General features: G+C 40.3%; 1 protein-coding gene across 3 annotated transcripts in view; it reads left to right on the plus strand.

Annotated features, from left to right (window-relative positions):
• The window catches only part of LOC106600634 (phospholipid-transporting ATPase IA), a 180680-nt gene that overhangs the window by 77668 nt on the left and 76025 nt on the right, over positions 1-26987 (plus strand). For all 3 annotated transcript variants that reach the window (XR_006769146.1, XM_014192136.2, XM_045714902.1), the window contains exon 8: positions 6789-6903. Coding sequence is in view for 2 of the 3 variants with exons in the window: in XM_014192136.2 (XP_014047611.1) it covers positions 6789-6903 (115 nt within the window). In the remaining variant the exon portion in view is untranslated. The remainder of the gene's footprint in view (positions 1-6788; positions 6904-26987) is intronic.

The following is a 26987-nucleotide window of genomic DNA, read 5'->3' on the forward strand; positions in this document are numbered from 1 at the left end:
CTCTCCTTTATCTAACCACACTGTCCGATTTCAAAAAGGCTTTACAGCGAAAGCAAAACATTAGATTATGTCAGCAGAGTACCAAGCCAGAAATAATCAGACACCCATTTTTCAAGCTAGCATATAATGTCACAAAAAACAAAACCACAGCTAAATGCAGCACTAACCTTTGATGATCTTCATCAGATGACAACCCTAGGACATTATGTTATACAATGCATGCATGTTTTGTTCAATCAAGTTCATATTTATATCAAAAACCAGCTTTTTACATTAGCATGTGACGTTCAGAACTAGCATATCCCCCGCAAACATCCGGTGAATTTACTAAATTACTCACGATAAACGTTCACAAAAAACATAACAATTATTTTAAGAATTATAGATACAGAACTCCTCTATGCACTCGATATGTCCGATTTTAAAATAGCTTTTCGGTGAAAGCACATTTTGCAATATTCTCAGTAGATAGCCCAGCCATCACGGCTAGCCATTTAGACACCGACCAAGTTTAGCCCTGATCAAACTCCGATTTACTATTACAAAGGTTTCATTACCTTTGTTGTCTTCGTCAGAATGCACTCCCAGGACTGCTACTTCAATAACAAATGTTGGTTTGGTCCAAAATAATCCATCGTTATATCCGAATAGCGGCGTTTTGTTCGTGCGTTCCAGACACTATCCGAAATGGTAAAGAAGGGTCGTGCGCATGGCGCAATTCGTGACAAAAAAATTCTAAATATTCCATTACCGTACTTCGAAGCATGTCAACCGCTGTTTAAAATACATTTTTATGCCATTTTTCTCGTAGAAAAGCGATAATATTCCGACCGGGAATCTCCTTTTCGGCAAACAGAGGAAAAAAATCACAAAGACGGGGGCGGCCAGGTCACGCGCCTAAGCCCAGAGTACCTTGATCGGCCACTTGAGAAAGGCGATAATGTGTTTCAGCCTGGGGCTGGGATGACGACATTCAGGTTTTTCCCGGGCTCTGAGCGCCTATGGACGACGTAGGAAGTGTCACGTTAGAGCAGAGATCCTTAGTAAAAGATAGAGATGGCAAAGAAGTTCCAGAAATGGTCAGACAGGCCACTTCCTGTAAAGGAATCTCTCAGGTTTTGACCTGCCATTTGAGTTCTGTTATACTCACAGACACCATTCAAACAGTTTTAGAAACTTTAGGGTGTTTTCTATCGATATATAATAAGTATATGCATATTCTAGTTACTGGGTAGGATTAGTAACCAGATTAAATCGGGTATGTTTTTTATCCAGCCGTGAACATACTGCCCCCTAGCCATAAGAGGTTAAACACCTTGCATTTCTATAAAACACAAAGGCTATATTCTACCTGCAGTTGCAATAAGAAATAGATTTCTCACAAAGTTATAGAAAAGAGGTATTAACAAGTGTGATACCACATCTGAGAGAGCATGGTTCATTACAGCACTGAGGACAGTTACCACGGGCACATTGACCACAATCATGAGACTTGGTGTGATGATGAAGACCTTTATGATCCCCACCACATTCTGGTGGGACACCACTGACACCCATCTCCACAAAGACGCGGTTGATGAATCTCATGATATCCCCTATCACGTAACCGTCAGATTTTAGCACACAAACGTCGGGCAATAACACACTTGATAACCTGGATGAGGATAAGAAAAATAACCAGGGGCATGTGTAATAACTAGGTAAGGTGGTCGCTGATTAGTGTTATTGGTAATCTCAAGTGAAGTAAGGTACTGCAGAACTAGGTGCTCTCGCATGTTGATACTCAACATTCTCACACAAATTAGTACAAATAATTACCATCTCTCCATATACCCAACATTTCACTCTGTTAAAAGGTTAAAAGGAATAACCGCCCGTGATGTGAATGGTGCATATGTACAAACCCAACAACTACTTTGATTGACTACTGTGACATAGTATTGAGAAAGAGCTAGAAATGTATTGACACCCAAGTGTCCCTCTTCCTGCTGATGCATCTCTGTGTTAGAAGTGGAAACACCACCCACATCCTGTATTAGGAGGAAACTCACAAGGAAAATAATTTCAATCATCTTTCACTTGTCTGCAAGACAATAATATTCAATTGTCCTATTGTCAAGGTAATCATTCACAAAGTCCTTTAAAAGTGACTAACTCTTCCACACTGGTATCAGTCCCACATAGATAACTATTAGAAATGATGTTCTGACAGTCTGCTGGTTGTGAGGAATTATTCCGTTACACTGGTTGATAAGGACTTCTCTAATGAACACTACAGCGGTGATCTTGTATCGTTTCAGGTACAGTCAAGGGATATTTCTGCAGCTTCAGACGGTAGATTCTCATAACCTGTAACGAAGGGAAAAAAAAGTGAAAGTAACATGTCCTGGTTTCAAGAGAAATTGATATTTCACATAAATTTCCCAATGTCCCAATTTTCAGGAAAACGTTGGACATTTCACCTAGATATCCCTAACATGACGACTGTGGTATACAACATAGAAGTTTATCAGGTTCTGATCATCTTACTCTGCTTCTTCACCCAAGTCTGGCCCCGACTGCTAATCAATCAATTCTTCATTCTCCTGGCTCCGCTTTGTCATCAACATGGACAACCTTGCAATGAATATGGACAACCTTGCAATGAATGACATGTATCCATCGTGATTTTCCCTGAACATTTACTGTTGACCTCGTTATGAGCAAAACTTGATAAGGACCTTCCCATTTTGGCCCTAATGTGTCTGCCACCAATTTCTTTACCATCACATATTTTTTTACCATCACCCACTGTCCTGGCACAATGTCATCTCCCCCTCGGGAGTTATTCCCCAATAGAGATTGTATGCAATAGTTAAACATTGTGTCACACATAAAGTGAACGTCTGCTTTTCTCAAATATAATGTGCCTGTCAAGCACACTGGTTCCATATCCAAAGTTCCACACAAAGTTTTCTTCGTAGTCCAAATAGCATAGTTCTGAACTATAGATTTGCTTCTGAACTGTAGATTCGTGCATCAATCTTCATTGGACCAATAGAAATTGATAATGGTTTGGTCTGTTTCATATCTTCCCTCCGCCACTCCTGTTGCTCTCATCTTCTTGCCTGTGTACTGAGGACATAAATGTTTTGCATAAAATATGGGTAATACAGTGACTTCAGCACCCGTATCTACTAAAAATCTACTGCAAAGTTGGTAACCATCATGTTCACGTATATACCATCCTATTTCATATGTACACCAGCTGAGATGGGACGTAAGAGGGGGTCTGTTAGTTTACCTCCACAGCATTTAACAAACTCTGCTGCTGAGCCGGAGAGAGCTTCTTAAATTTCTGCGTCAGCATTGTGTCATTGGGGCTGTTGTCTTGATTCCATTTCCCCTTAGACCCTTCTTCTCCTGGCCACTTCTCATAAAATCAAGTTTTCTTTTCCAACATTCTCGTTGCCATTGACCAGAAATCCCGCAATAATAACATACACAAGGTTTCTTTTTACTGAACAAATAATGTTGTTGTTTTCACTCGGAACCTGCTTAACTCTGATAACCACGTCTCATGGATGCTTTAAAGTTTTCGACCATTCATCCATCTGTCTTGGAGATGCTGATTTATGTGTGATCACTATCTCTAGAAGTTTGTCTTTACTTCCTTTTACAGCCTGTGTTCTGGTTGTCCTAAAACATCGTTCGTCACTGCTGACAGAATCTATTGACTCAAAACCAAGCAGTGCTGACCAGTTGCTTGAAACCTGATCTGCCTTGCCCAATTCAGTGGGAGAGGGAACAGAGAGGCCATAGGTGGGGGTCACGTCTGACTTTTTCACCCGTGTCTCCTCTTCTACTTTGAAATGGGTATAGACAGTGAGTTTCATGTTCACATCCGGAAGAGCTGTTCCACCCTTTTCCAGAGTGGTTTTCTCACTTAACAATGACATTACATTAACATCAAAAGTTGTACAATATATATCTCTATGTTTATTTAACATTTACATTTACATTTTAGTCATTTAGCAGACGCTCTTATCCAGAGCGACTTACAGTAGTGAATGCATACATTTCATTTCATGCATTTTTTTTTTTTTTTTTGTACTGTCACCCGTGGGAATATATATATCTCTACATAGCCCCTTTTAAGGACTCAAACCTCTTCTAGAACACATTGTTTCTGTAGGGCCTGGCTACCCATAACTTATGTTCACTCAAAGCTTGTTGAATGCTTACAAGACTTACATTAACCACACGTGTAAACATTGCTTCTCAACTAGCAATTCACTTCTATACAACAAGAAGGTTTCACAAAAACAGAGGCCTCCAACCTTTCCATAGAGTAAGGACTCCAACCTTTTCATAGAGTAAGAACTCCAAACGTTTAATAGAATAAGGACTAAACTCTGTAATAAAACAAGGGACTTATAAACTTATAAATCACAGATACATATCACTTATTGTATACACTATTTTAACCTGATTTGGTTCTTTTAAAATGATATTGGTCTAGACTCACCCAGCATTTCTGCCATCAATCAGGAGATTAAGAGTTGACTCCCCAAAGTGGGTTGCGCACAGCCTTCTCTCTTTCTCTGGATCAACACACAGTTGATAAGTTCTTCTTGTTGTTGTTGTTCAGACCAATTCATCCGGAACACAGCACCAAGTGTTAGCATTTTGTTATTCTTCAATAACACAAACTCCAAAGCAAATCAGGGGGAGAAAATGTTTATTCAGAACGGACAAATCAAGATGTTATGCTGGGAGTCAGATGTTCAGTCCCCCCCCGTCCTCAGCTTTTCCCCCACAACAAAGGACAGGATGCCACTTATAACCCCCCTACCCTAGCCTGGGGTTGACCAATTAGAAGTCTTTGCAGTACAACTTGGCCAATGGCCAAATAACAAGTATCCCACTCCAGACTCATTGTACAGACCAATGAAAATGTAGCCCATGTAGCTCTGAGTTCAGGAGGGACATTCCACAGATTCTAACAGATGTTGAAGTGAAACCCAACTCCTATTTACAATTCACAATTGACCATTAGTACTATATTTAGTGTAGTACTCTCATCCTCTCAAACTCTGCGTTGTGTATTTATCTTCAAAATATTCTTACTGCTGGATTGCAAGACAATTCAGCATTACACTACCTGAAAACGATATACAATATTATTGTCCATTTCCTTGGAAATCAATTTTGTCAGGTCAGCAATAAATTATAGTGCTATGTGATTGAGCTCTACATACAGCACAGTGAAACTGTTTTGAGATCAGTTGAATGAAGTCTGAGGAAAAGTTCAGTGCCCAGGCGCCTCTGCTGTCCATCCGTCATCAGCTCACTGCTATGGGAATACAGCCGTTTTAGCCCAGAATTACCTCAAACATTTTCATTTACTAAATAATACCGTCTCCTCCCTGCTGTTTCTCTGAAATATGACTTGGCCCTTCAAATAATCACAATTCTACATTGGCGTTTGACTTCATAAAGGCCTATACATTACATAGATGTAAATTACTTAGAAGTTACATAGAACTCAATAGAGGTCCTTTTGTCGCCATACTGGAAAACGGGATGAGATATCATTGTTTGTAAATGCTAAGCTTTTTAGTAATCAAGACTAAACAGTTGCCCAAGAGGAACCTGCTCAATCTAATCAACGTTATCAGCAAGCGATTACATGATTATGACGTCCACGACATGCCCCAAATAGTAGGATTATCAAATAATCACATTTTATTGGTCACATACACGGGTTTAGCAAATGTTATTGCGGGTGTAGCGAAATGCTTGTGTTTCTAGCTCCGACAGTAATATCTAACAATTAAGAATATATAAATATATGGGCGAGCAATATCAGAGCGGCATAGACTAAGATACATTAGAATAGTATAGAATACAGTATGTACATATGAGATGAATATTGCAAGATATGTAAACCTTATTAAAGCGGCCAGTGATTTCAAGTCTATGTATATAGGCAGCAGCCTCGAACGTGCTAGCGATGGCTATTTAACAGTCTGATGGACTTGAGATAGATGCTGTTTTTCAGTCTCTCGGCCCCAGCTTTGATGCACCTGTACTGACCTCGCCTTCTGGATGATAGTGGGGTGGCAGTGACTCGGGTGGTTGTTATCCTTGATTATATTTTTGGCCTTCCTGGGACATCGGGTGCTGTAGGTGTCCTGGAGGGCAGGTAGTTTGCCACCCTCTGGAGAGCCCTGCGGTTGCGGGCTGTGCAGATGCTGTACCAGGCAGTGATACAGCCCAACAGGATGCTCTCAATTGTGCATCTGTAAAGGTTTGTGAGGGTTTTAGGGGCCAAGCAAAATTTCTTCAGCCTCCCGAGATTGAACAGGCGCTGTTGCGCCTTCTTCACCACACTGTCTGTGTGAGTGGACCATTTCAGTTTGTCAGTGATTTGTACGCCGAGGAAACCCATTAAAGTATTATGTCGAACCCTGGGAGAGCATACCCCCTCTCTGGCTCTCCCCTTTTTAACAACTTAAGGCAAAACTAACCCCTAATCAAACTATGACAAAAAATGCCTGGAATTTGTCTGTGAAGACCTTGCTCGCGACTGCCCTCTGGCCCTTCAGTTTCCTGCTGTCAAACGACGATAAGATTGTTTCTTTATTTAATCCAAGACTTTCTCTCAAAAGCATTTTTTCCTCGAGGGATAGCCCTGGTCCTGGGTTGCCCAAGAACACTCTGTGTACAGACTTTATAATGCCTGTGTTACAACTTTTGGGTTATTCATTTATCTTGGCCTTTCTCCTCCCTTCCCTCCCACGCAGTTCAAATACTTTTGCTGGTCCACTATTGCTGGTCCACGGTGCCTGGAATTACAACCGCGTCGCCAAGTGTATCCTGTACTGCTTCTACAAGAACATTGTCCTGTACATCATCGAGGTAAGTCATGCAGCCCTCGACACCAACAACCTTCGATGTCTCCCGTAGGGTTCCCATGGCAGTGGTAAGGCAGTAAACTCGATAGGCATAAAAAAAACGTAGATTTTCCACATGACATTACTAAGTTGAAGTGAAGGGAATATTTTAAAATGTTTTTATGACTAAGGCATATGCCCTATACCCTAGTTTGCCAATTTGTCCAAGTCTATATACAGATATATAAAACATGATATGATATAAAACAGAATCCATGTATATTCAGCTTTACTGGAAGCCAGTTTTTAGAAAACTGTAGTATAGATGGTAGGAATTCTGCTCCACTCAATGTGTAGCTTCTTGGCCTCCGTGGCCAGTGATGGCATTTAACAGAAGCCAGGTCTTGTGCTAATAGCAGCATCAGAGCTAAGACCAAGAGTGACCTGACAAGTTTTCAAGATGTATAACTTTCAAAATACAAGAATACAGCCAGTTTGCAAAATGCATCATACCAGCTGTATTTCTGTATTTTGAAAGGAATATATCTTAACTTGATTGCTGACATGCAAAACATTTTGGGCCTATATCAACAATGGACTAATGAAACAAATACCAAAAGATAGTTTTTGGGTGGAATTTTCCTTTAAGGCCTCTTGGATCATCCCAATTTTCATTATCCAATACTTTTTTCAACAACAGTTTTTCAACAACAGTTACCCCCCTCTCTTCTGACTGACATTCCTTTGGCTGTAAACGTCTGTCCTCAGGGGCCAGTGATACAGACACAGTGAATTAGTTGCTCCCCTCTCCCCCTTGAGTGAGTCATCGCTGTGTGCTCCCGGGCACACTGGAGGATTGGACAAGGGGCTTCTGGGCCCAACTATTCAAGATCAGTGAAGATCATCCTGATGTCATGAGAATGTCACCACCACCACTGACTAAATGCTCCTGGCGCATTACAGAGACCGAAGGGTTGCACGCTGTAAGCGACACAACCCGTACAAGAAATCTGAGCCCTTAAAGATTACATTTTTTCCCCCACTCTTTTTCTGAGACACTTCACCTGTGAACTCCTTTTTCATCCTCGTTTTGGTTTATGTGCTGCAGGAAATCTTGGCGTAACCTCAAGGATTACTGTGTATGTCTGTGCGTAACCTCAAGGCCTCTATGTATGTCTGTGTCTATCTACACTCTTAGAAAAAAAAGGTTCTATCTATACTGAACAAAAATATAAACGCAACATGTAAAATGTAGGTCCCATTTTTCATGAGCTGAATTAAAAGATCACAGAGATGTTCCATATGCACAAAAAACATATTTCTCTGAAATTGTGTGCATTATCCTTTGCCAAGATAATCCTTTCACCTGACAGGTGTGACATATCAAGAAGCTGATGAAACAGCATGATCATTACACGGGTGCACATTGTTCTGGGGACAATAAAAGGCCACTCTAAAATGTGCAGTTTTATAACACAACACAATGCCACAGATGTCTCAAGATTTGAGGGAACGTGCAATTGGCATGCTGACTGCAGGAATGTCGACCTGAGCTGTTGACAGATAATGTAATCTTAATTTCTCCACCATAAACCGCCTCCAACGTCATTTTAGAGAATTTGGCTGTACATCCTAACGGCCTAACAACCGCAGACCACGTGTAACCACGCCAGCCCAGGACCTCCACATCCGGCTTCTTCACCTGCAGGAGAAATCTATAGATTAGGGTCTAAGAATTCCTAGAGTAGGTCCCAATTTATTTATTTCAATTGACTGATTTCCTTCTATGAACTGTAACTGAGTAAAATCTTTGAAATTGTTGCATGAATAAATGAATGAAATTGTATTTTTGTGTCAAATCTCCAATTGGCAACCCATCCCTTATGGGATTATTTGACACTTAAACAAATATGGTAATTAAATGATCACCCTTCTTCTGGTGTTCTTTGCATTGTGCATCGCATAAAGAGTGAAAAAAAATCTATACAAATCTAAAAAATCAATACATAATAATAGTAAATAAGGTTGTCCAAACAATAATTACTTCCCTAGAGCAGTAAAATAACATACATACATCCATACATACATACACTACCGTTCAAAAGTTTGAGGTCAATTAGAAATGTCCTTGTTTTTGAAAGAAAAGCTATTTTTTGTCCATTAAAATAACCTCAACTTCATCAGAAATACAATGTAGACATTGTTAATGTTGTAAATGACTATTGTAGCTGGAAACGGCAGATGTTGAATGGAATATCTATATAGGCATACAGAGGCCCATTATCAGCAACCATCACTCCTGTGTTCCAATGACACGTTGTGTTAGCTAATCCAAGTTAATCATTTTAAAAGGCTAATTGATCATTAGCAAACCGTTTTGCAATTATGTTAGCACAGCTGACAACTGTTGTTCTGATTAAAGAAGCAATACAACTGGCCTTCTTTAGACTAGTTAAGTATCTGGAGCATCAGCATTTGTGGCTTCGATTACAACCTCAAAATGGCCAGAAACAAAGACCTTTCTTCCGAAACGCGTCAGTCTATTCTTGTTCTGAGAAATGAAGGCTATTCTATGCTAGAAATTGCCAAGAAACTGAAGATCTCGTTCAACGCTGTGTACTACTCCCTTCACAGAACAGCGCAAACTGGCTCCAACCAGAATAGAAAGAGGAGTGGGAGGCCCCGGTGCACAACTGAGCAAGAGGACAAGTACATTAGAGTGTCTACTTTGAGAAACAGATGCCTCACAAGTCCTCAACTGGCAGCATCATTAAATAGTACCCGCAAAACACCAGTCTCAATGTCAACAGTGAAGAGGCGACTGTGATGCTGGCCTTTTGACCCTTTTAATGGTAATAAACTGCCTTTGTTGACACGGCAACAGGCAATCCTTTCATTTTCATAGGGCACCATAGACGCATAGATCATTGTGATTTTAGTGTCTCATTCATCATTTCTCTTTGACTCAGTGCACATGCAAAGTAAAGCTTGGATTTCCAACAAACCACTTAGGTTTAAGATAGGGTACCAAATGTAAATGAGAAAACAAAAATGTAATTCAAATTGCGATCAAGGGCCAACAGTGCCGAAAGCAAACGCACTAGAAATGAGACCTTTTAATGTAAACGCTGATCCCTTTCATGTAGTTGTCTTAGCTTTCGCCCTTGGGTAATCTTTTTGCGCCCACTGGGAAACATTGAAATAGTTGGCAAAACTTTTGACATGATTGCAAAAGACCAGAGGTTCTCATCACACACCAGGCCATATGACCCTCTCTCTTTCCTTCATATAATTAAGAATAGAATTGACTGGTGGTGGTGGGATACTCTGAGCAAACCAAGCTCATTACAAAGTTTTCCTTTCTGAATTCTTCTCCCACCTTATTTTGCCTCTCTTTGTGTCCATCCACAAGCCCTCTTTCAAACATTTCAATTCCCTTTTGAAAGGAGGTTGTCTCTCTCAGCATGTACAGTCTACAGTTCTGTCCGCAAGGCGAGTCCCTTCCCAGCACACCTTTTGTTATTCCCTGAAAATCGTGATTCAAGTACATAATAGGGGATTTCTTCACTGTTTTTGCTGCTTTGTAAAGTATCAAACACCCCTGTTTGTAAGGGCTTGACATCCAAGACACTAGCAACCCAGGAGAGGGCTCAAAGCTACATTTGTTTCAGAAGTAGGTTTACTTTTGCACACGTTTTTCCTCCTCCTCTCCCATGCCATGTCCTACCAAAAGAAACAGGGAGAAAAGAAGTAAAGGAATTTTCACCTTTTTCTGAGAACATTGTCTGTTACAGTGTGCATTAGAAACTAAATACCATGACTGGGATACTGTATAGAGGACTGTGCCCTGTAGCCTGGCCTGGCCTGTTCTGGCCTGGCTTATTTTGTTCTCTCCTCTGTCTAGCATTTGCCTTTGGTTGTTTGAAAGGCATAGAGATGGTGAAAGGGTCTTTCCAAGGTCATTGTAGGGAATGTGAGTGTAGGTGCAGATCGCTCTTCTTTGGTGGTGGAATCAGCAGCTGTGTAATAATTGCTATTTTGCTGGGAGCCTGGATGGATGGAGGTTAATTGAGAGTCAGGAAGTGAGGCTGACACTGAACTGTCTGTTGGAGCAACAGGTTGGGCTGCCATGCAATGCCCCGGTCAGTTTTCTCATGGCCTGTTAGTCTCTCTCTCACTCAGCTAATGATCTGTCTTTTTTGACAGGGCACTCATTCAGAAGGAACATTCAAACTTCACAGAACTTAACATTTTCATAACTTTGTGAGGGATAGTTGGAGGGAGATCATGATGGTCAGAAAATTGCGGGGGATATGAGGGAGCAGAAGATACTGAAAACAGTTATATATTACACACAAATGCCAAATGATATTTAACACAGCAGTCATACTTTCTTTCCTTTGTCTATATTCTTGCAATGCTAAACAAACAAAAGAAAAACAATTGGACAAAATAAAGGATTTGCCACATTTAAACTGAGAGGCCTTTTCAATGATGTTGCCATAACGACTTAATTCAAATATTTGGTCCAGCTGGGCACGACTTTGCTTGATTGACATATTGTCAAGCGGCCCCGGAGAGGCTGATAGACAAGTGTTATTTATGAGGTTATTACAAGAGGCTCAGAAAGCCTGGAGAACACCTGGAGACCGAGAGAGGAGGGCCTAGTGCTGAGCTGAGCACAACCTGCCGACTGGTGCCACACTGTGAACATAACCACCACTCAGGGCCCCCATCCAGTATGGTAACACTAGGTGCCCTTCTCTTTCCAGCATATTTACTAGCTCCTCTTTCTTCATCCCTCTCTTTCTCCTTTGCCTACTTTTTTGAAGCAGGATAAGGACATCGTTTGCATTTTTTCAGGAGCAAAGAGGGCTGTTATTTTGTTCAGGACAAATGTCACTCCTTTCTCTCCCTCCTCCACTCCCTTCCTCCCACACAGAGGCCTACGCATCCGTGGGACGGTGTCGCAGAATTTTTTATTCTGCTGATGAATATGCAGTGGGAGCTTCTTTATTGGCGGGTCGCATTCCCTTCTTCCCTCTCCCTCCGTTTCCCCCTGCTCTGTTTTTCAGAATGTGCACTGGGGGAGAGAGGCCAGCCACACCCCTCTGCTGAGTGACACTCAATGAAGAGAGAGGGAAAAAAGACCCTGCCTGGTCCTTCTCCTAATGAGCAAATCAATGCATCTGTCTCTCAAGAGAGAGAGAGAGGGGCGCTAGCGGGACCCGAAGGACCAGGCCAAAACACTCACGCATAAGCCGTTACCGCATGCTCTGAATGGGCTTCTTTTTAAACTTAGCACAACAATATATCAGCCCGGAGGCCTCTCATTGAGCCGGCCCTTAATTAATTCAGCACTTTGACCCCAGGCTAGTAGTGTTGTCACGATACCAGAATTTTGACTTCGATACAATACTCGATACCGTCATGATACTTGATACCAAAACGTCACTGAATGGCACTTGATCCAGACAGCTAATTCAGCTAACGGTCTGTTCAATCGATGGGCATCTTTTGAGTTCAATATCATTACATTCAATATCATTACACCATTTTTTTGAGACAGCCATGTACGCATTAATTGAATCAATTATACAATCATCCAACCAATTTTACCTTTTTTTTATCAATCTAACTACAAAACAACACAGTGGTAGTAATTTATTTGAATGGTAAATCTCTGTTGATAAACTGGATAAATCAAGATGTAGCCTAGGTCTATTCACAATACAGGTGAATGCATATTATTTAATAGGAGTGTGTAGCCCCCCGCCCCCTCCCAAACATCTTCCCGTGGCTATGCCTAAAATTGAAGCTGGAAGCTAACGGTATCGTCTTGCATTTCATAAAAGTGTTCAAGCCTGGATGGACATTGTTTTGCGAACAGTAATGAACAGTTTCAAATTATAATTTTTACCCCTTTTTCTCCCTACTTTTGTGATATCCAATTGGGTGTTACAGTCTTGTCCCTTCGCTGCAACTCCCCTACTGATTCGGGAGATGCAAAGGTCGAGAGCCATGCGTCCTCCGAAACACGACCCTGCCAAGTTGCACTGCTTCTTGACACACTGCTCACTTAACCCGGAAGCCAGCTGCACCAATGTGTTGGAGGAAACACCGTCCAGCTGGCGACCGAGGTCAGCTTGCAGGCGACCGAGGTCAGCTTGCAGGCGACCGAGGTCAGCTTGCAGGCGACCGAGGTCAGCTTGCAGGCGACCGAGGTCAGCTTGCAGGCGACCGAGGTCAGCTTGCAGGCGACCGAGGTCAGCTTGCAGGCGACCGAGGTCAGCTTGCAGGCGACCGGCCCGCCACAAGAAGTCGCTAGAGCACGATGGGACAAGGAAATCCCTGCCGCCCAAACCCTCCCCTAACCCCGACAACGCTGAGCCAAAATGGCCTTCAAAATGTATTTAGTTGCATTATTGAAGTGTGGTAACTTCTGTGCAGCATGAGTGGGGACTGGGGAGCTAATGGATCCCAGACAGCTTTAGCAATGAATGAGTAAGTGGAGCAGGCTCTTCGCGCTATAAAGGGGCTGCGCTGATAAACAGACGTGATGCTCTCAATCACGTGAGACACATTTTGACAGAAGTACCGAACATAACAACAATTCTAGTACCAAACTGGGGGGTTTCTGTATCGAAAAAATATTGACATTTTGGTATACCATGCAACACTACAGGCTAGCCACTCATTACCACGACGTCGGCCACACCACAGGTTTAACCTGTTGGGGATAGGGGGCAGTATTTGCACGGCCGGATAAAAAACGTACCCGATTTAATCTGGTTACTACTCCTGCCCAGTAACTAGAATATGCATATAATTGTTTGATTTGGATAGAAAACACCCTAAAGTTTCTAAAACTGTTTCAATGGTGTCTGTGAGTATAACAGAACTCATTTGGCAGGCCAAAACCTGAGAAGATTCCAAACAGGAAGCGCTCTCTCTGACTATTTCTTGGCCTTCTTGATCATCTCTATCCAAAACAGGGGATCTCTGGCATAACGTGACATTTTCTATCGCTCCCATAGGCTCTCAGAAGGCGCCAGAACATTGAATGGTGACTTTGCAGGCCATGGCTGAAAAACAGTAGCACATTTGGATAGTGGTCGATCTGAGAACAATGAGACTGGGGCGCGTGCACAAGCCGACACCATGTTTTTATTTTTTCGTCTTTGAACGAAAACAGGGTTTCCTGGTCGGAATATTATCGTTTTTTTACGAGAAAAATCGCATAAAAATTGATTTTAACCTGTTATGGCTAGGGGGCAGTATTTTCACGGCCGGATAAAAAACGTACCCGATTTAATCTGATTATTACTCCTGCCCAGAAAGTAGAATATGCATATAATTATTAGCTTTGGATAGAAAACACTCCAAAGTTTCTAAAACTGTTTGAATGGTGTCTGTGAGTATAACAGAACTCATTTGGCAGGCCAAAACCTGAGAAGATTCCATGCAGGAAGTGCCCTGTCTGACAATTTCTTAGCCTTCTTGATTATCTCTATCCATTACAGGGGATCTCTGCTGTTACGTGACACTTCCTACGGCTCCCATGGGCTCTCAGAAGGCGGAAAAAGCTGAATCGTGGCTTTGCAGGCTCTGGCTGAAAAAAAGTAGTGCGTTTGGATAGTGGCTGGTCACAGTACTGTGAGACTCAGGCTCGTGCACGAGTGGACTCCATGTTTTATCTTTGAATGAAAACCACCGCTCCCGGTCGGAATATTATCGCTTTTTTACGAGAAAAATGGCATAAAAATTGATTTTAAACAGTGGTTGACATGCTTCGAAGTACGGTAATGGAATATTTAGAATTTTTTTGTCACGAAATGCGTCATGCGCGTGACCCTTATTTACACTTCGGATAGTGTCTTGAACGCACGAACAAAACGCTGCTATTTGGATATAACAATGGATTATTTTGAACCAAACCAACATTTGTTATTGAAGTAGCAGTCCTGGGAGTGCATTCTGACGAAGAACACCAAAGGTAATCAAACTTTTCTAATAGTAAATCTGACTTTGGTGAAGGCTAAACTTGCTGGGTGTCTAAATAGCTAGCCCGTGATGCCGGGCTATGTACTCAGAATATTGCAAAATGTGCTTTCACCGAAAAGCTATTTTAAAATCGGACACCTCGATTGCACAAAGGAGTTCTGTATCTATAATTCTTAAAATAATTGTTATGTTTTTTGTGAACGTTTAGTAATTTAGTAAATTCACCGGAAGTGTTCGGTGGGAATGATAGTTCTGAACGTCACATGCTAATGTAAAAAGCTGTTTTTTGATATAAATATGAACTTGATTGAACAAAACATGCATGTATTGTATAACATAATGTCCTAGGGTTGTCATCTGATAAAGATCATCAAAGGTTAGTGCTGCATTTAGCTGTGGTTTATATGATAGCTTGAAAAATGGGTGTATGATTATTTCTGGCTGGGTACTCTGCTGACATAATCTAATGTTTTGCTTTCGCTGTAAAGCCTTTTTGAAATCGGACAGTGTGGTTAGATAAAGGAGAGTCTTGTCTTTAAAATGCTGTAAAATAGTAATATGTTTGAAAAATGGAAGTTTTTGTATTTTTGAGGAATTTGTAATTCGCGCCACGCCTATCATTGGATATTGGAGCAGGTGTTCCGCTAGCGGAACGTCTAGATGTAAGAGGTTAAACAGCGTTTGACATGCTTCGAAGTACGGTAATGGAATATTTTGAAATATTTTGTCACGAAACGCGCGTCACCCTTCTTTACCCTTTGGATAGTGTCTTGAACGCACGAACAAAACGCCACTATTTGGATATAGCTATGGATTATTTGGAACCAAACCAACATTTGTTATTGAAGTAGAAGTACTAGGAGTGCATTCTGACGAAGAACAGCAAAGGTAATTCAATTTTTCTAATAGTAAATCTGAGTTTGGTGAGTACCACACTTGGTGGGTGTCAAAATAGCTAGCCCGTGATGGCCTGGCTATCTACTCAGAATATTGCAAAATGTGTTTTCACCGAAAAGCTATTTTAAAATTGGACACCGCGATTGCATAAAGAAGTTCTGTATCTATAATTCTTAAAATAATTGTTATGTTTTTTGTGAACGTTTATCGTGAGTAATTTAGTAAATTCACCGGAAGTGTTCGGTGGGAATGCTAGTCACATGCTAGTCACATGCTAATGTAAAAAGCTGATTGAACAGCTTTTTACAGCTTGATTGAACAAAACATGCATGTATTGTATAACATAATGTCCTAGGAGTGTCATCTGATGAAGATCATCAAAGGTTAGTGCTGCATTTAGCTGTGGTTTGGGTTTATGTGACATTATATGCTAGCTTGAAAAATGGGTGTGTGATTATTTCTGGCTGGGTACTCTGCTGACATAATCTAATGTTTTGCTTTCGTTGTAAAGCCTTTTTGAAATCGGACAGTGTGGTTAGATTAACGGGAGTCTTGTCTTTAAAATGGTGTAAAATAGTCATATGTTTGAGAAATTGAAGTAATAGCATTTCTAAGGTATTTGAATATCGCGCCACGGGATTCCACTGGCTGTTGAGTAGGTGGGACGCAAGCGTCCCACTGGCCCAGAGAGGTTAAACTACTCCGTGTTCTTCAATTGAGGTGATTACCGTGTGTGTCTGAGACAGAGAAAAACCATAGTTGACCAGCAGCGGCATCCCCTTTAAAAAACAACATCACGGTAGAGTGCACCTGATGGAGGGAAGAGCAGGAGCTGGAATTGGTGGGTGGGGTAGTAGGGGGGATGGGGGTGGGGTGTATGGTTTAGGAGAGCGCATACACACACTTGCTTCTCTCTCCTTGCCCAAGGGAATGGGGTGTGCGGGAGGGGTGTGCGGGTAACAGACATTTGTTTTGGGAACATTTTCGTGCATTCGCTCGCACGATTGAATGGGAAGGGCTGGTGGATTGTGAATTGAGCGTGTCCGAACCGAGAATTTGTAGCAATTCAGGCCTTCATAATGCAGTTAAATGAAGCAAGGAAATGTTTGCAGCCTGGCCATGGCACAACACAGCAACCCTGATGTCCCTTCAACAGCCATGGCCGATCCAACAGAGAGGGTCTGTTCAGCGCCACTGTCTGTCCACACAATAACACAGAGACGGCCAGGCTGTTTCACTGTTTCTCGCACGAGCAGAAAATCTCACCCGGAAAATGTCCAGACAATAAGGCCTCTTTTTGCCTGACATATGCTGTTTTTTGGGGGGGCTTTTATGTATATCTGCAATGGTATTATAAAAAGTCAGGACAGGAATACATCAGTCTTTAATGCACCACCTGACAAGTTGTTCTTTCTCTCTGTGTTTTCACAGTCTCACACAATCACATTCATACATAAAGCCATAATTTATAGAATAAAATAATAAACAATCTTCAATACAAACACTTTATAATAGTATTGTTTAGACAACAGATCCTGGTATTATGAAAAGTCAGAACAGGAACACATCAGTCTTCAATGCACCATCTGACAAGTTGTTCTATAGAGGAGCATGAAGAAAAGTTAAACACATCCTGTATCACATTTCCAATACATTGCTAGATGTATTTTTTTCCCCTTCATTTTTATTCAAGAGCGCATAAAGAACATGTACCATACATACACAACATATCTTTGCTGTCTTTACAAAGGAGTGTAATTACATTCACATGTTAAAACCTCTACAGGATCGGTGAGCTAACGTAGGCTAATGTGATTAGCATGAGGTTGTAGGTAACAAGAACATTTCCCAGGACATAGACATATCTGATATTGGCAGAAAGCTTAACCTGTTGGGGGTAGGTGGCAGTATTTACACGGCCGGATAAAAAACGTACCCGATTTAATCTGGTTATTACTACTGCCCAGAAACTAGAATATGCATATAATTATTGGCTTTGGATAGAAAACACCCTAAAGTTTCTAAAACTGTTTGAATGGTGTCTGTGAGTATAACAGAACTCATATTGCAGGCAAAAACCTGAGAAGATTCTGTACAGGAAGTGCCCTCTCTGACCATTCCTTGAGCTTCTTGACTCTGTTTATTGAAGACTGAGGATCTTTGCTGTAACGTGACACTTCCTACGGCTCCCATAGGCTCTCAGAAGGCGGGAAAAAGCTGAATGATGTAATTCCTGCCACTGGCTGAAAAACATTAGCGCATTTGGTAAGTGCTCTATCAGAGGACAATGGGCTGAGGCGCGTGCACGAGTCGACCCCATGTTTGATTTTCTTTCGTCTTTAAACCTAAACACGCTTTCCCGGTCGGAATATTATCGCTTTTTTACGAGAAAAATGGCATAAAAATTGATTTTAAACAGCGGTTGACATGCTTCGAAGTACGGTAATGGAATATTTAGAAATGTTTTGTCACGAAATGCGTCGTGCGCGTCACCCTTCTTTACCATTCGGATAGTGTCTTGAACGCACGAACAAAACAGAGGATATTTGGATATAACTATGGATTATTTTGAACCAAACCAACATTTGTTATTGAAGTAGAAGTCCTGGGAGTGCATTCTGACGAAGAACAGCAAAGGTAATAACATTCTTCTTATAGTAAATCTGATTTTGGTGAGTGCTAAACTTGGTGGGTGTCTAAATAGCTAGCCCTGTGATGCCGGGCTATCTACTGAGAATATTGCAAAATGTGCTTTCACCGAAAAGCTATTTTAAAATCGGACATAGCGAGTGCATAGAGGAGTTCTGTATCTATAATTCTTAAAATAATTGTTATGTTTTTTGTGAACGTTTATCGTGAGTAATTTAGTAAATTCACCGGAAGTTTGCGGGGGGATATGCTAGTTCTGAACGTCACATGCAAATGTAAAAAGCTGGTTTTTGATATAAATATGAACTTGATTGAACAAAACATGCATGTATTGTATAACATAATGTCCTAGGGTTGTCATCTGATGAAGATCATCAAAGGTTAGTGCTGCATTTAGCTGTGGTTTGGGTTTATGTGACATTATATGCTAGCTTGAAAAATGGGTGTCTGATTATTTCTGGCTGGGTACTCTGCTGACATAATCTAATGTTTTGCTTTCGTTGTAAAGCCTTTTTGAAATCGGACAGTGTGGTTAGATTAACGAGAGTCTTGTCTTTAAGTTCTTGTTCATCTAACTGCACTGTCCAATTTACAGTAGCTATTACATTGAAAGAATACCATGCTATTGTTTGAGGAGAGTGCACAGTTATGAACTTGAAAATATATTAACCTCTTGGGGCTAGGTGGGACGCTAGCGTGCCACCCGTGGTGCACTCCATCAACAGCAGGTGCATTTCAAGAGCGGCAAATTTGAATCCAAATAAATGTCAAAATTCAAATTTTTCAAAAATACAACTATTTTACACCATTTGAAAGATAAACATCTCCTTAATCTAACCACGTTTTACGATTTCAAAAAGGTTTTACGGCGAAAGCATAAATTTAGAGTATGTTAGGACAGTACATTTACAAGAGTTGTGTGTAATGTTTTGTCAAGTCAAAGACAGGGTCACCAAAACCATAAAACCAGCTAAAATGATGCACTAACCTTTTACAATCTCCATCAGATGACACTCCTAGGACATTATGTTAGACAATGCATGCATTTTTAGTTCTATCAAGTTCATATTTATATCCAAAAACAGCGTTTTACTATGGCATTGATGTTGAGGAAATCGTTTCCCTCCAATAACCGGCAGTCAAGTCAACACCACAAATTAAATAATTAAAATTAGAAAACATTGGTAAAATATTATATTGTCATTTAAAGAATTATAGATTTACATCTCTTGAACGCAATCAACTTGCCAGATTTAAAAATAACCTTACTGGGAAATCACACTTTGCAATAATCTGAGCACTGCGCCCAGAAAAATACGCGTTGCGATACAGACTAGACGTCATGTTGGGGAGATCTAAAATCGAAAATACTATGTAAATAATCCATTACCTTTGATTCTCTTCATCAGATGTCACTTCCAGGTATCACAGGTCCATAACGAATGTAGTTTTGTTCAAAAAAGCTCATCATTTATGTCCAAAAATCTCAGTCTCGTTAGCACATGATCTAAGCCAGCCGGACTTCTCGTCATGAACGAGGGGAAAAAATATATTTCCGTTCGTTCAAACATGTCAAACGTTGTATAGCACAAATCATTAGGGCCTTTTTTAACCAGAACATGAATAATATTCAAGGTGGACGAATGCATACTCTTTTATAACGTATTGGAACGAGGGTACCCAACATGAACTTGCGCGCCAGGTGTCTAATGGGACATCATCGTTCCATGGCTCTTGTTCGGTCAGATCTCCCTCCAGAAGACTCAAAACACTTTGTAAAGGCTGGTGACATCTAGTGGAAGCAATAGGAAGTGCCAAAATATTCCTAAACCCCTGTGTTTTTCAATGGGATAGGTTTAAAGTCAATACAACACATCAGGTATCCACTTCCTGTCAGAAAATGTCTCAGGGTTTTGCCTGCCAAATGAGTTCTGTTATACTCACAGACACCATCAAACGGTTTTAGAAACTTTAGAGTGTTTTCTATCCATATATAATAAGTATATGCATATTCTAGTTACTGGGTAGGATTAGTAACCAGATTAAATCGGGTAAAACATTTTTATCCAGACGTGCAAATGCTGCCCCCTAGACCCAACAGGTTAATAAACCAATTAGGCACATTTGGGCAGTCTTGATACAACATTTTGAACAGAAATGCAATGGTTCATTGGATCAGTCTAAAACATTGCACATACACTGCTGCCTTCTAGCGGCCCAAATATAAATTGCGCCCATATTCCTAAGTCATATATTGACCTTTCTCTTGCAAAGATGATGGGGGAAAAGAAAAAAAATGCATGTTTTTTTCTTTGTATTATCTTTTACAAGATCTAATGTGTTATTTTCTCCTACATTAATTTCACATTTCCACAAACTTCAAAGTGTTTCCTTTCAAATGGTATCAAGAATATGAATGTCCTTGCTTCAGGTCCTGAGCTACAAGCAGTTAGATTTGGGTATGTCATTTTAGGCGAAAATTGAAAAAAGGGTCCTATCCTTCAGGGTACATTTTGGCTATATAGAGCAAATATGTCAAGAGTCTGAATAAGAATACAATTTGGATAAAGCCACAGAAAAACAACAGAAACAAACAAAAAATACAAAAATTGGAGAATAAGACCAGGAACTCTGACCAGACACCTTCATTCCTATGCTGTCTATGTTGCAAAATGTATGTAATTCTCTCCATGTTAGCAAGTTCCCTGCATAAACCTAACCAAATATCTTTTGAGGGTGCATGTTCATTTTTCCAGCATTTTGTTACACATTTCCTTGCTGCTGCTAAAAGATAATCTATCAATTTAAGTGGAGAGGATCGGAGTGTATTCACAGGAACAGCACCTAGGAGATGGGTCTGGTTAAATAATAATACCTGTGATGTATTGTATGAAATTTAGAATTTCAGACCAAAAAGACTGGATTTTCAGACATTGCCAAAATATATGTGATAAAGTACCTATACTGCCTCCAACACGTAGAGCATATTCCTTTTTTCATTTTTAATTGAAACTTCCTTGTTCGGTTACTTGTAGTGGCTTTATATAGTGTTTTCCATATATTCCCCCAACTCTCCTCTGATATCTGCACCTGTAATTCAACCTGCCATGAGTTCCTAAGATTATCTAAAGATAATATTTGCATGTTAAGGATATTGTTGTAAAAAAAATGAAAGGGTTCCAATGTTTTCCCCTTGATAAAGTAATTAAATCATCTCATCAATAGGAGTTATCGGCTTTTTTAACAATGAATTACCTTACTTAACCTGTTGGGTCTAGGGGGCAGCATTTGCACGTCTGGATAAAAAAAATGTACCCGATTTAATCTGGTTACTAATCCTACCCAGTAACTAGAATATGCATATACTTATTATATATGGATAGAAAACACTCTAAAGTTTCTAAAACTGTTTGAATGGTGTCTGTGAGTATAACAGAACTCATTTGGCAGGCAAAACCCTGAGACATTTTCTGACAGGAAGTGGATACCTGATGTGTTGTATTGACTTTAAACCTATCCCATTGAAAAACACAGGGGCTTAGGAATATTTTGGCACTTCCTATTGCTTCCACTAGATGTCACCAGCCTTTACAAAGTGTTTTGAGTCTTCTGGAGGGAGATCTGACCGAACAAGAGCCATGGAACGATGATGTCCCATTAGACACCTGGCGCGCGAGTTCATGTTGGGTACCCTCGTTCCAATACGTTATAAAAGAGTATGCATTCGTCCACCTTGAATATTATTCATGTTCTGGTTAAAAAGGCCCTAATGATTTATGCTATACAACGTTTGACATGTTTGAACGAACGGAAATATATTTTTTCCCCTCGTTCATGACGAGAAGTCCGGCTGGCTTACATCATGTGCTAACGAGACGGAGATTTTTGGACATAAATGATGAGCTTTTTTGAACAAAACTACATTCGTTATGGACCTGTGATACCTGGAAGTGACATCTGATGAAGAGAATCAAAGGTAATGGATTATTTACATAGTATTTTCGATTTTAGATCTCCCCAACATGACGTCTAGTCTGTATCGCAACGCGTATTTTTCTGGGCGCAGTGCTCAGATTATTGCAAAGTGTGATTTCCCAGTAAGGTTATTTTTAAATCTGGCAAGTTGATTGCGTTCAAGAGATGTAAATCTATAATTCTTTAAATGACAATATAATATTTTACCAATGTTTTCTAATTTTAATTATTTAATTTGTGACGCTGACTTGACTGCCGGTTATTGGAGGGAAACGATTTCCTCAACATCAATGCCATAGTAAAACGCTGTTTTTGGATATAAATATGAACTTGATAGAACTAAAAATGCATGCATTGTCTAACATAATGTCCTAGGAGTGTCATCTGATGGAGATTGTAAAAGGTTAGTGCATCATTTTAGCTGGTTTTATGGTTTTGGTGACCCTGTCTTTGACTTGACAAAACATTACACACAACTCTTGTAAATGTACTGTCCTAACATACTCTAAATTTATGCTTTCGCCGTAAAACCTTTTTGAAATCGTAAAACGTGGTTAGATTAAGGAGATGTTTATCTTTCAAATGGTGTAAAATAGTTGTATTTTTGAAAAATTTGAATTTTGACATTTATTTGGATTCAAATTTGCCGCTCTTGAAATGCACCTGCTGTTGATGGAGTGCACCACGGGTGGCACGCTAGCGTCCCACCTAGCCCCAAGAGGTTAAAGGTACCTATGAACATTTGTTTGAGATATATTGAATTCCCCCTGGATTTCTTGAAATTATAAAAAAATGTTGCCTTTGAATAGCCGAGAGACTCTACAAAGCCCTCTCTCTTCCCATTCCCTAAAGCCTTGGGCCATTGTAGTAAGAAGAAAGGCTGGGTTGTGGAATATAGGTGAGTGTCTAGAAATGTCATTAGTCAGTTTATATTGGTGTTGAACCTTCCTCCATGTCTTCAATGTAGGAGTAGTAATTGTGTTTTGTTTAATCCTGTCATTAGAAATCTGCTATAAAGAGAAGTCAATGTAAAGACATCACAATATTGACTCTCAATTTCAAGCCATGACACATCCTTCGGTTGTTGAATCCATGATGCTATGTGATTAAGTTGCGCTGCCCAGTAATATGATTTAAGGTTAGGGAGGTCAAGCCCACCCAATTATTTGAACAGCTGTAGTTTTTTATAACTAGTATGACCCATAAAAATGTGCCTATTGCTGCATTTAGGAAAGTAAAGGTTTTAGCAGGATTTTTAAACAGGAAGCATTGAAAACAGATAAAGCAGTCTTGGTAAGACATTAATTTTCACTGAAGCAACCTGACCTGCATCCAACGGTCTAGAACGTCAGTGATTTTACTAATCACAGGGGGGTAGTTCAAAGCATATAGTTTCCCATAGTCAGATGTAATATTATCACCCAAGTAACGCATGCTTGTATCATTCCACTTAAATGCATAGTTGTCTTTGATACTTGAGGGTGCATCACCAAATGTCATCATTGCAATAGTTTACCAACGTAAATTTTATAGCCTAATGTAGCACCGTATTCACCTAGTAATTTGAATATATTTGGAATCATTGTCTCAGCATTATGTAGAGGATGACATTGTCTGCATATAGAGATATCTTGTGTTCATTTGGCCCCACCTGCAGACCATGAATGTTTATGGCACTTCGAATACCTTCCACCAGAGGTTCTATACTAAGGCCAAATAACAGTGGCGAGAGACAATCTCCTTGACGATTTCCTTGTTGTAGTGAAAAGGAATGATACATATTCCCATTTGTTCTAACATATGATTTTAGACTTGAATATATCAACTCTATCCATTTCAAAAAGCACTCCCCAAAACCAAACTTCTTTAACGTTGCTAATAGAAAAACCCAGTCAACGCGGTCAAATACCTTTTCAGCATTGAGAGATAGTAAAGCTGTTTGTTTGAGTTGGGTCTTAGAGTAATTGATATTATTCAGAAGTGATCTTATATTCGACGTTGAGTGATGTCCTTTAACTTCTTGGGGCTATGTGGGACGCTAGCGTGCCACCCGTGGTGCACCCTATCAACAGCAGGTGCATTTCAAGAGCGGCAAATTTGAAACCAAATAAATGTCAAAATTCTAATTTTTCAAACATACAACTATCTTACACCCTTTGAAAGATAAACATCTCCTTAATCTAACCACGTTATCCGATTTCAAAAAGGTTTTACGGCGAAAGCATAAAGTTAGATTATGTTAGGAGAGTACATTGACAATAGCTGTGTGTAATGTTTTGTCAATTCAAAGCCAGGCGTCACCAAAACCATAAAACCAGCTAAAATGATGCACTAACCTTTTACAATCTCCATCAGATGACACTCCTAGGACATTATGTTAGACAATGCATGCATTTTTAGTTCTATCAAGTTCATATTTATATCCAAAAACAGCGTTTTACTATGGCATTGATGTTGAGGAAATCGTTTCCCTCCAATAACCGGCAGTCAAGTCAGCACCACAAATTAAATAATTAAAATTAGAAAACATTGGTAAAATATTATATTGTCATTTAAAGAATTATAGATTTACATCTCTTGAACGCAATCAACTTGCCAGATTTAAAAAGAACCTTACTGGGAAATCACACTTTGCAATAATCTGAGCACTGCGCCCAGAAAAATATGCTTTGCTATACAGACAAACGGCCATGTTGGAGAGATCTAAAATCGAAAATACTATGTAAATAATCCATTACCTTTGATTCTCTTCATCAGATGTCACTTCCAGGAATCCCAGGTCCATAACGAATGTAGTTTTGTTCAAAAAAGCTCATCATTTATATCCAAAAAGCTCCGTGTTGTTAGCACATGATCTAAGCCAGCCGGACTTCTCGTCATGAACGAGGGGAAAAAATATATTTACGTTCGTTCAAACATGTCAAACGTTGTATAGCATAAATCATTAGTGCCTTTTTTAACCAGAACATGAATAATATTCAAGGTGGACGAATGCATTCTCTTTTATAACGTATTGGAACGAGGGTACCCAACATGAACTCGCGCACCAGAGTCTAATGGGCCATCATCGTTCCATGGCTCTTGTTCGGTCAGATCTCACAGTAAAAGACTCAAAACACTTTGTAAAGGCTGGTGACATCTAGTGGAAGCAATAGGAAGTGCCAAAACATTAATCAACCCCTGTGTGTTTCAATGGCATAGGCTTAAAGGTAATTCAACACATCAAGTATCCACTTCCTGTCAGAAAATGTCTCAGGGTTTTGCCTGCCAAATGAGTTCTGTTATACTCACAGACACCATTCAAACAGTTTTAGAAACTTTAGGGTGTTTTCTATCCATATATAATAAGTATATGCATATTCTAGTTACTGGGTAGGATTAGTAACCAGATTAAATTGGGTACGTTTTTTTATCCAGCCGTGAAAATACTGCCCCCTAGCCCCAACAGGTTAATGAACCCAGTTTGTAGGGTTAAAGCCTTAACATATTTGATTCATAGCTTTGTATTCATCTGGAACTTCCCTGAGGATGCCAATAGCATCCATCTAGACAAAGCTACTCCCATCCTGGTCAAAACTCCTCCTGCGCCTACTTTAGCCTCCTATAACTGGCCTCTGATGACTAACTCGAACTGGTTGGACCTATAACCCCAGGGCGCAAGTTCCTAACCACCCTTTGTGGTCATTTCTGTCATATGCGTCTTTTGCTGGTACTAGCCCACTCTACATCAAGTTATAGGTGCTGTGAGGTTAAGAATTTTCTCCTGTACTTCTAAACCTAACTCAGTCACATTAACGACTACCTTTCAGCCATTAAAATCATCTAAGTTCTTGGTGCCATTCTTTATCTATAACACTGGTACTCATCAGGAGTTAAGGTGAACCGAGGTGGGTTGCTGAGTATTTCAATCTGGCCAACCCCAATTCCTGTACAGTTTTCTGCTTCCCCAGGAAATGTTAATGTTTACCTTAAATTCTACATCTTGATCTTCTTTGATTCCTTATTCTGTACATCACTCCTCAGTGTATTATATAGTTTATCTTTTCATTCTTATAAATGACAACAGTGTCATATGATTAGTACTGGAAGGTGGTGGATCTGGATATATCAGAAAGGTTTCCAAGACTATGATGCAGCTCAAAGCCTCTACTCTTCCCAAAAAACCACCAACCCTCTCCTGCCCTCAGTCGGTCTGCTAGGTACTGCACCATACTCACACCTCTAGGAGCACACACAGTGATGAACGGTCGGGATAGGGAATCTTCGTTAAGGAGGTAACCCCCGGATCCTGTTGGTACTCGGGTCTTCTCCTAACTCTGTGTGTGATCAGCAGTGCTCATATGTGTACATACCTTCTTGCAGTGGATAACGTGGACCCAAGTGACTCTATCAGCTTTTCTAATGGCAAAGGCAATGAGTTAACAGAACCTGGTATGGGCCTTCCCAACGGGGCTGGTTCCAGTCTTTTCTCCTTAGGGACTGGATCCACACCCAGTCTCCTGGTTGTACTGAGTGAATCACCTTCTCCTGTAATTCACCTGTTGGACACAAAATCTTGGACATACGGGTTTGCTTAACAAACAG

Source organism: Salmo salar, chromosome ssa03 (genome assembly GCF_905237065.1).
Source record: "Salmo salar chromosome ssa03, Ssal_v3.1, whole genome shotgun sequence".
Classification (NCBI taxonomy): Eukaryota; Metazoa; Chordata; class Actinopteri; order Salmoniformes; family Salmonidae; genus Salmo; species Salmo salar.